Source organism: Mytilus trossulus, chromosome 7, assembly GCF_036588685.1.
Source record: "Mytilus trossulus isolate FHL-02 chromosome 7, PNRI_Mtr1.1.1.hap1, whole genome shotgun sequence".
Classification (NCBI taxonomy): Eukaryota; Metazoa; Mollusca; class Bivalvia; order Mytilida; family Mytilidae; genus Mytilus; species Mytilus trossulus.
This window is the reverse complement of record NC_086379.1, coordinates 82760938-82771781: the sequence shown is the minus strand read 5'-3', so window position 1 is coordinate 82771781 and position 10844 is coordinate 82760938. Positions and strand designations below refer to the sequence as shown.

Here is a 10844-nt window from a genome sequence, read left to right as displayed (position 1 = left end):
TCGAAGATCAATTTAGATGTTGTTTCTTACGGAAATAAAGTACTATTATTTCATAACTTCGTCGTTTTGGGATTTTTATTTTGATAACAAGCTTTTGAATATCTCTGTTAAAGTACGTTATGGTTTTTCTAGACTCGGCACGTTTAGAACTTGACATACCATAGTGTCGCTTTGGCAATGATGTCTTTGGCTCTTTTTTGCGTTAAATATATGTCTTAGTTATATAAAAAAAAGAAGATGTGGTATGATTGCCAATTAGACAAATATCCACAAAAGACCAAAATGACACAACATTAACAACTATAGGTCACTGTACGGTCTTCAACAATGAGCAAAGCCCATACCGCATAGTCATCTATAAAAGGCCCCGATAAGACAATGGTAAACAATTCAAACTGTATATCTCACATACTCTTTTTTTGTCTATATATGCAATTTCGTTTTAATGTTGACATATTTGTTTGTTTGATATCGATTAGGATTGTCAAATGCAATGTTAACTGCTTTACCCCTATTCTTGACATTTTGATTCATTGAATTAAATGCGACTGGCATGCGAGTGAGAGGTTGAATTCAACACTCAAAGATATAAAAAAACAAATAATGTTGCTAAGTATCTAAACAATTAACAAAATTATTATTTACATGAAAAACAAGAGTCTTTAAAGAGCCTGTCACTCACCTTGATATATATTCATATTCAACAAATGACACTCTCCAACATCGTAGATGACAAACGTATTCAATAATGTTTGTTTTGTTGATCTTGTATTGCTAATCATTTAGTTTGTTATTTTCTGTTATTTTTTTTTAGTTTTTTGCTCAAAACTCAAAAGAGGGTAAGAAAAAACAAAATTAAGGGCAATTATTCCTTTGAAGAGTGACAGTCTACTAACTATATCGACATAATTTGACTTGGGAATAGTCTAAATCTTGTCTGGCTAATCAGGTTTGCTCTTATCTCATATAAGACACAATGCAAAAAAATAAATTGTTAACATGGTCATTAAAAACTTCATTAAGAATCCATCGAGGGATTTCCACATTTATGTGTTATTTGTAGTTCTTTACGTGCTGATAAAAGGTAAAATCACAAAAATATTGAACTGAGAGGAAAATCAATTCGGAAAGTCCATAATGACATGGCAAAATTAAAGTACAAAACGCATCAAAACAAATGGACAAGAACTGTCATATTCCTGACTTGGTACAGGCATTTATAAATGTAAACAGTGGTGGATTAAACCTGGTGATATAGCGCTAATCCTCTCACTTTGATGACAGTCTCGTCAAGTTTCGTTATATTTACAATGATGCGTTAACTAAACAGACACAATAAATAAAATAGTCAAGATATGGGAACAGCAGTCATCATCGAGTAACAATTTTAAAAGGAACAATTTAACAGAACACAAAAACATCTATCTACAAACACATTCATTGATTTGCGTGTCTGACGTCAGAAAATTTTAAACGTCACATACATTTGTCTTTCAAAGAACATACAAACAATTTTAAAATATAACGTATGCCTGTTTAAGTTTATATTCATCAATAATTTTTTTAAGATATACGGGAAAACGCAAAAAAGTGGAAAAAAATATTATAAAAGGGCAATAACCAATCCAGAGCCACGTGACGATTTTAACTAAAAAACTTTTAACCGAAGTTTGGTTATAATTAGCTATGCACATTTAGCGGAGAATATTTTAGTAAAACGACGACAGCGGACGACGACAGACGACAGATGCCAAGTGATGAGAGAAGCACACCTGGCCCTGTCACCTCATTACCTGTATTTTACTACGATTATACATATAAGTGGTTCACTTATATACAAAGATAGTATACACCTATTGACTGGGTTTGAAGTTTGTTGTCCATGAGATACTAAAGTCGCTCGTTGATTATCGTTTACTAATCCACTACTTCTTATCAATTCTCTTATACTGAAATTACAATCGAGACAAACAGATTCCACCGTTTACAATACTGTGGATTCATTAATATTCGTTGGATACCAATTTTCGTGGATTTCGTGGGTACAGGAGAACCTCGAATTGAAATGTTCAACGAAATTCAAATTTTGTAAAGGAATGAGTGAAGACTTTGCCAAAACCCCGAAATTAAATATCCACGAATATGTAAGTTTTTCCCAAACCACAAAAATTGGTACCCACGAAAAAAAATGAATCCACAGTATCAAGAGTTTGACGTTGCCAAACATAAGTAACCAATCAGAGTAGTCAATGACATCATTATCGTCCAATAAAAGATAATCATGAAAAAGTACGGGAAAGATGATTGTGAAACTATTAATCGGGGTAATAGTCTTTGAAGCTATTGACTGGCAAATGGCCTGTGGAATGAAATAGCAAAACTATTTCATTATTTTTTACATAAAAAAACCCACTGAGGTGTAATAATATATTTTAAAGCTTATCAAACAGTGTTTTTACTATAGTTGTTACTCTGATGCCTTCTTTTCACATACAAAGGGCACTTTAAACCGACAAACACGATCATACCAATTTCCATATTTTGTATTAATTAAGTAGACGACACAATCTGCATTGGTTAATTTCTTTGTCATGTTATCTGGCTCCGCCACACCCCAATTATTATACGACATAACGTCGCCTGTAACCCATTGAAATGTTCCTTCTATTTCTCTGTCAATGGCACCAATCCACCACTCTGATGTACCTAAGGATAGATAAATTGAGAGTTAATTGTGCTCGAACCACCACTGTGAGGTACCTAAGGGTAGATTAATTGAGAATTGATAGAAATTGATACCCTCCCGTCACTTACCAAAGAGGAAATCATGGATAATCATAAGTCTGTTCTATGTTCCTTTGGAATTGCAACCAAAGATGAAGAACTGGATCTTCCATCACTGTATTGGATACCTAAACTACATAAGTGTCCGTACAAACAACGGTTTAGTGCTAGGTCTTCCAAGTGTTCCACGAAACCTCTTTATAAATTATTAACATCTATTTTATCAGCAATCAAAGACGGGCTTCAAAGTTATTGTTAAACTGCCTATTCTAGAGGTGAGCAGACGTGAATCAGACGTGGATACTTAAAAAATTCCAAAGATCTTTTAGAGTACATACAATCTAACTCTCTTTCATCTTGTAACAGTATTAAAACATTGACTTTTCTACTCTTTACACAAGTATTCCACATTCCAAACTAAATGACAGATTGAAAGAGTTGGTATTACTTTTCTTCATAAAAAAGAATGGCCAACGTAGATACAAGTGCCTTGTCTTAGGGAGGGATAAATCCTACTTTGTAAAGAATCACTTCAAACAAAAAATTCTCTAAAACTGATATTATCAAAATGCATGATTTCTTGACTGACAACATATTGTTACGTTCGGAGGACGTGTTTTTCAACAGACTGTCGGCATTCCAATGGGAACAATCTGTGCCCCTCTACTTGCCAACTTGTTTCTTTCTTATTATGAGGCTGACTTCATGCAGGACCTTTTTAGGAAGAAAGATACGAAGTTAGCAATATCCTTCTTTTCTACTTTCCGCTATATAGATGATGTTCTTCACTAAACAATTCAAAATTTGGTGACTATGTAGAACGCATCTATCCCATCGAACTGGAGATAAAGGATACTACAGATACAGTTAAGTCGGCCTCATATCTTGACTTACATCTAGAAATTGACAAATAGGGTCGGATGAAAACAAAACTTTACGACAAAAGATATGATTTCAGCTTTCCAATTGTGAACTTTCCATTTCTAAGTAGCAACATTCCAGCAGCACCTGCATACGGGGTATATATCTCCCAATTGATACGATATCCACGTGCTTGCATTTCCTATCATGATTTTCTTGATAGAGGGTTGCTGCTTACAAGGAAGCTATTAAACCAAGAGTTCCAAATGGTGAAGTTGAAATCATCCCTCCATAAATTTTATGGACGCCATCACGAGTTGGTTGACCGTTATGGAATAACCGTTCACAAATGATATCGGATATGTTCCTTACGTCGTAACTATAATCCCCTTCCCTTTCATGAATGTGACCTACCGAATTAGATTATTTACCGGATTTGTAATCACATAAGCAACACGACGGGTGCCGCATGTGGAGCAGGATCTGCTTACCCTTCCGGAGCACCTGAGATCACCCCTAGTTTTTGGTGGGGTTCGTGTTGTTTATTCTTTAGTTTTCTATGTTGTGTCATGTGTATTATTGTTTTTCTGTTGTCTTTTTCATATTTAGCCATGGCGTTGTCAGCTTGTTTTAGATTTATGAGTTTGACTGTCCCTTTGGTATCTTTCGTCCCTCTTTTATGAAAGGGAAGGGGATTTTAGTTACGACGTAAGGAACATTTAAACTAAGGGTAAAAATAGATATCCTTGTTCAAATGAAGGATAGCATGGCCTATCACATAGAGTAGGATTCACACCAGAATGCAAAATAAGTGTATACTTACCGTATATTAATCTGACATACGCTAAAAACGCTTTATCTTTGGTTTTAGTATTTAAAACAATTAAGCCTCCACCATCTTTTACACATTGTTGTTGTGCTTCCTCCCAAGACCTTGGAATTTTGTATAACTTTATACTACTTTTAAATCCATGTATATGACTGTATCCAATCGAACTATTACTTCGACTCCCAGGAGGAGCTGAATAAAAAATAAAGGAATGTTTTATTTTTATCATTAATACTCTACTCCAAAAGCAAGTACAGCTTTTAGGATTATGTGCATTTTTTTACCAATATTGTTTAGTTTTTTTTAAATTTTGTACAGATAAAAATTGTATCAATTAATAAGTAAAGGGGTGTCTCCAATAATTTGGTTTGATATATTTTTCCCTAACGTCAGCCTATTACTAGTATTACATTCCAATAAAAAATGAAATTCGACTTCAATAGAACTTGTATTACAATAAATACATAATCTATCTTTCCTGTCAATATTATAATTGCTTCCTGTCTATATATTCAAATTATGTGCACAAATACGGTATTTACAAATATATATATTAAATTCACTCGTTTGTCTAAGTAAAATTGTAACGTATGTGTACAGAAATTATTCATATAATTGACATATGTTTGATCTTTAAAGAAAGCATTTGCTTCCCAATATAAAACAGGGACGAAAGATACCAAAGGGACAGTCAAACTCGTAAATCTAAAACAAACTGACAACGCCATGGCTAAAAATGAAAAAGACAAACAGAAATTTTTTATAAATGTTTCAACCATTCTCTCTTTTAATTGTCTCAAACAAAAATCTACATTATCTACCTTTTGACTTAACAAAATAAAGTTAAAGCCATATTTACCCCAAAATATTTATTATCTTACAGCACCAATTCTGCTTATTATTTGGTTTTCTATTACAGCTACTAAACATTTCATCATAACAATTTTTCAAGATGCAAATTATCTGTAATTATAATGTTATCAATATGCAATTGTCAGTAATTAATAATGTTGTTATCCCATAGTTAACCCTTCTATATTCTCTCTTTAAACATAGATATTTGTATTTTGTATTTCGCAATTCAATTAGTGAATTCAGAAAGGTCAAAACATTTGTATCCCTGGACAGATTGGCCTGGTGATTAACATCAGTAATGCTGATAGTTTAACTCTGTGTATGCTTACCTGCATCATGATTTTCATCTGTAGAAATACGCTGGTCATTAATCCCTGTAGCGAAATAGACTATAACACCAGACAATACACTTCCAAAACAAAGACCAACAAGAAACCATATAGTATACTGTTTTTTAGAATGATGCTTTCCTTGTGTGGTGGTACTCTGGCTGAATTTCAAGTCATCATAGGTTGATATATCACCATTATTATGATGTAAGGCCTCGTAGAAGTTTAGTTTGTTATGCGATTTTTCGTTCGAATGGTTTCCAATTGTTAAATCATTAACTTCTGCTACCGAATTATATGCTTCGTAATCCATTGTTATTGATGGAGAGAAAAACCGTGAAATGACCACATATAATTTGTACTGGGTAAATCCTCCGGAAGAAAGGAACATCAAAATGATGAGTTGTTTGATCCACTTAGAAATACACTTACTGGGATACTTGAGTTGCGTCATTTACATTTATTTAGAATTTAAAATGGATCAATATTTAAGTAAGTAAGTAAGTAATTAGTTGATAACAGTGTCATAATCTGACATACTACAAAAAATATTGTACATCAGATAAAATCAGCTTAAAAATATATAAGATTTCTGCCTTAATAGACACATGAGACACTTTTACCTCATGCCCATTAAGTGCATACACAATTTAAAACACTTTTCAAAATAAAAAAAAATAAGATTTTAAAATCGTCCTGTTTCAGTGGAGAGTGGTAAGGAGCCACAACGAAGGTTTGAGAACGTTCTATGATATTCTATAAACTTGACAGATTTTACATAACTGCTTGGTTGAAAGTAACTGTCTTAACGTCCTAAGTTTATTATCATTCTTTCCAAAGTTTGCACGGTCCACTTTGAACACCAATTGTTGACTACATTTTAAATTTGCTGTTACAAAATGTTAGAAATTATTATAATTTAAGGAATGTATCTCCCTCATGCAAAGCTCAGATTCCTTTCACGGATTTTGCTATACTTTTTGGATCTTTGGATTATAGCTCTTCATCTTTGAAATAAGCTTTGGATTTCAAATATTTTGATCACGAGCATCAAAAAAGAGACATGTATTGTCGAAATGCGCAGCTGGTGCAGAACAATTGGTACCGTTAATGATATTTTTGAACATCATTTGAAGGGATTCTTCATCTGGTGCTAGTACTACAATGTCATCAGCGTATAACATGAAAGACAAATAAACGAATTATTGATCGGGATACCAAGATTCAGATTGCTTATTTCATCGACAAGATGGTTTACATACGCTGAGAATAATTAGGGATATTTTGTAGCCTTGTTTTACACCCATATTAAGCCAAACATGTCGGTCATATAGCCGTTTACTTTAACAACATAACAAACATCTACATACAGCTTTTGTTATCCTTTCAGAAACGTCTTTGACATCGATGAAACAAGCAAACATTGAATGTTTTCTATTAGTTATAATACTTGATATAGAGAGTATTAATGTTCGATGCAACCACAATCTTTTCTAAAGTTGTTCATTGGCTAAGATGTATTTTCTTTTAAACAGAATGATAAACGTGTGTTAAGAATATTTGCATTTATCTTAACGGGAATTGACATCAGGGCTATCCCTTGATAACCTAAAGGGTCACGATAATCTCAGGTTTTACTATTGGATTAATGTGTATATTTGTTCCAATTCGGAGGCACAACTCCATTGTCAAATGCATACTTCATAATCTTGAATAGAATATTCACACACGAGGTGTTACGAAGAAATTCGGCACATTTTGGTCGAGTCCGCCGGTTTTATTAAGCATTGGTCTATATTGCTCCATTTTCTAGTTGATCTTGGACAGTACATAGAAAATATTGATGTACTTACACTCAGTAATATTGAATACATTTTCATACTAGCATTTCCATGTATCATATACTGTATTTATATCTTTATAGAAACTACTTTATGATGTTAATACCTCCATTAATATTGAAAAGCGCCTGTCATTAGCTATTCCTAGTTTACCAACTTTCTTCCAACAGTCTCTTGTGTTAAGTAAGATTAAGTAGCTCTTGTTGTTGGCGCATTTGTTTACTTCGGTTTTTCTTCCTCAAAAGTTAATCGAACATATTTCTCGATTTCTCGCACACGTTTCTTTTTGGTACCACATCCTTTTACATTTCATCATATTTTTTCGTGTTCGCATGTTTTATCCCACAGTTATTTGAGATTCTAATTCCAGTATGATTTGCATCGTGATTTTTCTTTTGACTTCCTGTATTGGTTATCGCCTTCTGATTTTTCAACTATCTTGGATTTCACTGCATCTGAAATAAGTTCAATAAGTTGGAAGTTTTTGAATATCGGAGTAAGACGCTTGCGGTGTTTTTATTTTGTTGATTAGTCTATTCTCTCTTGAAAGGAGCAGTAAGAACCGAATGGTCAGGTATTTGGTTCATGTCTTGTAATTCTAATTCGTAAGTAATACCAGACATAATTTTAACACCAAAGTCAGTGCAAATGAATATGTATATGAGTTGTTATTATGAAATCAACCACCCATTTTTTCCACTGTTTTAGTTTGTATCCCAGATTTTTTAAAAGTGCTTTTTAATCATATAGCTCTACAACTTTTTCGGTTCTTATACATCCTGACTATCAAATATTCGGCTTTAAGCGTTCTTTCCGATTGGAAATCAAGAAGAGCGTTACGGATGCACGAAATAATAACGCTTTACTTCCATGGAAAATATAGGATTTCATCCATGGCTTACCTGTGTTTTTCATTGTGCAGATTGTGGAATTGGGTTGATGTGGTATAATGAATACCTTTATTGCTAACCTGCATCTAGATATTACATTTGAAATGAGTATATATATCAAAATAACCAGGCTTATAATTTAATACGTCAGTTCATATTTCATCCATACATGATGTATGGGATATTATACATTTATTTCCTGCGTCTGAGGGAGATATGAAGATTTGTTCACCCAAGAAGCTTCATATTTCACGAGGGCTCTGATCGCGGGAAAAATGTTTTTTTCGAGGGAGATAAATCTTCATAACTCTCGAAGCAAAGGGAAATGAATGTTTTACTCTACTACTTACTACTATGTTTTTTTTTTAAATATCTAAATATAAGATATCAATTTGTCTAATATATAAAAAAGAAGATGTGGTATGATGTGCCAATGTAACAACTATACACAAAAGACCAAAATGACACAGACATTAACAACTATAGGTCACCGTACGGTCTTCAACAATGAGCAAATCCCATACCACATAGTTAGCTTTAAAAGGCCCCAATAAGACAATGTAAAACAATTCAAACTAGAAAACTAACGGCCTTATTTATGTAAAAAAAAAAAAAAAAAACAACAACAAAAAAACAGCTTGTTTAAATAACTAAACACAATATGAAAATTGATCGATATACAGTACGGTTCAAAATTAAATTAATGGTCTTTTCTTTTTAAAGCTGGAATGAATTTGAACACGGTAATGACCTTACTAATGCTATTTGAAAAACAAATCGTCATAACGGCATGTACATTAACCGCGCGTAACGTCAAACGACGAGATCCCAATCGACAGAGTGGATAACGATGTTCAAAGGAGAATATGAAGTTTTATTCAATGACACGTGCGATAGTCTCAACCAATCTAATATTGATTTAGCTATCAATATGTACAAACAGTGGAATAATACCAACTCCATCTTCATCTTCATCTTTTTCTGGTTACATTCTAGTCCATTGCTAGCTTGTAGCTTAGAGTGATATATTCGGTGAATGGGATAGATGAAACATAATCTATATACCGTTATATGACGGTGCGCTTTTCGCAAAACATTGGTTGGGACAGTATGTAAACTCATTACATATATCAGGATTAAAATTGTTCTTCTACAAAAGACTCACCAGTGACCCTCGAATCAACATATATAAATGGACCAAATAAAGGACGAATAATCATTGTACTTGTAGTCATGTGTGATAGTACTACATATCATCATCTTATACTGACATCATAATATTACAGGACGCACATGTGCGTACTTAATTTTGATTTTTTAATAGCAGTTTTCGATTTTAATTGATTTGATTGATATTCTGTCATTTCCTAAAAGAAGACATATTACTAGATGTGTAATATATCCCCAAACTTGTTTGTTTAGACACCTGTCTTGTTTACAATATTTTATCTTTTTTGTTATAAGTGATCCTTCAAGTTAATGCCATTTGTACAATGTGGTGTAATTCAGTTATTTCATCAGGTTGATTGATTTCATTCATTTTGGTTTATTTATGGTTGTTTTTGCTACTTTTTGCTGTTGTTTAATAAATCAATATTCCAGCTGTTTTTTTTTCTTATATCGCTATATACACAAGAACTGATTTTTTTCAGGTTTTCCCAGGAAAAATTGTGATTTTTAAGGGGATCTTTTTAGGACGACTTTATGATTTACGTATGCTGCTTTATTAAAATACGAAATGATTAATTTTGTGAAGAAAAGTTATGACACGGTATAGAAGAAGTATAATGTAATATATATAAAAGAAAATATAATCTTAAGCGTTATGAATTCTATTTGACGTGTGCCGCTATGTAGGAAATCTGCTAATTTTTTCAAACACTACCTTCAAAGATAGAAAAAAATGAAGATGTTATCTAATTTCCAATGAGACAACTTTCTACAAGAGACCAACTGACATAGAAATCCACAACTACAAGTTATTATACAGCCCTTGAGTTGTGAGTTTACTCACACTGAACTGCTATCAGGGTCCCCATGGATTACAATAGTTCTATGTTATTGTACGGCACTTCAGTAGTGAGTATACTCACACCGAACTGTTATCAGGGTCCCTATGGATTATAATAGTTCTTACCTTCAGTAGTCTCGGTTATTGTATAGGAAGGTATATACTATGAAAATTAGAGCGCGGGGCTATGCCCCAAGCTCTTATTTTCATAGTATATACCTTTCTATACAATATCCAATTTAGCACATATTTACAACTTGAGTAATCCTGTAATTAGTCTATTGACATGTTTTGGCTGATTGGATGTAGCTCATTTACGTAGTTTTGTAAATTCTAGAATGTAAAGAAAGTAGCTGCTGATGTAAGTATGTGTATTGATATAAAGCGTTGTTTTACAATACATGTACTTATTTACATGGTAAAATGACAAAATGAATTGACAAA

General features: G+C 32.9%; 1 protein-coding gene across 1 annotated transcript; it reads right to left on the bottom strand.

Moving 5' to 3' along the window:
* Window positions 1-2413: 2413 nt before the first annotated feature.
* Window positions 2414-6112, bottom strand: LOC134726720 (C-type lectin domain family 11 member A-like). Its single transcript, XM_063591137.1, has 3 exons — window positions 5659-6112; window positions 4469-4666; window positions 2414-2706 (listed from the first exon to the last, which is right to left on the bottom strand). The coding sequence occupies exons 1-3, from the start codon at window positions 6110-6112 to the stop codon at window positions 2468-2470; spliced, it is 891 nt and encodes a 296-aa protein (XP_063447207.1). The 3' UTR covers window positions 2414-2467.
* Between the last annotated feature and the right edge of the window lie 4732 nt (window positions 6113-10844).

Bases quoted from the DNA above. Each gene is read 5' to 3' on its own strand.
- LOC134726720 (XM_063591137.1), bottom strand. From the start codon at position 6,112: ATGACGCAACTCAAGTATCCCAGTAAGTGTATTTCTAAGTGGATCAAA. The intron at 4,667-5,658 runs GTAAGCATACAC...TTTTTTATTCAG, and splicing joins AGATGAAAATCATGATGCAG to CTCCTCCTGGGAGTCGAAGT. The intron at 2,707-4,468 runs GTAAGTATACAC...ATCTATCCTTAG, and splicing joins GTATGTCAGATTAATATACG to GTACATCAGAGTGGTGGATT.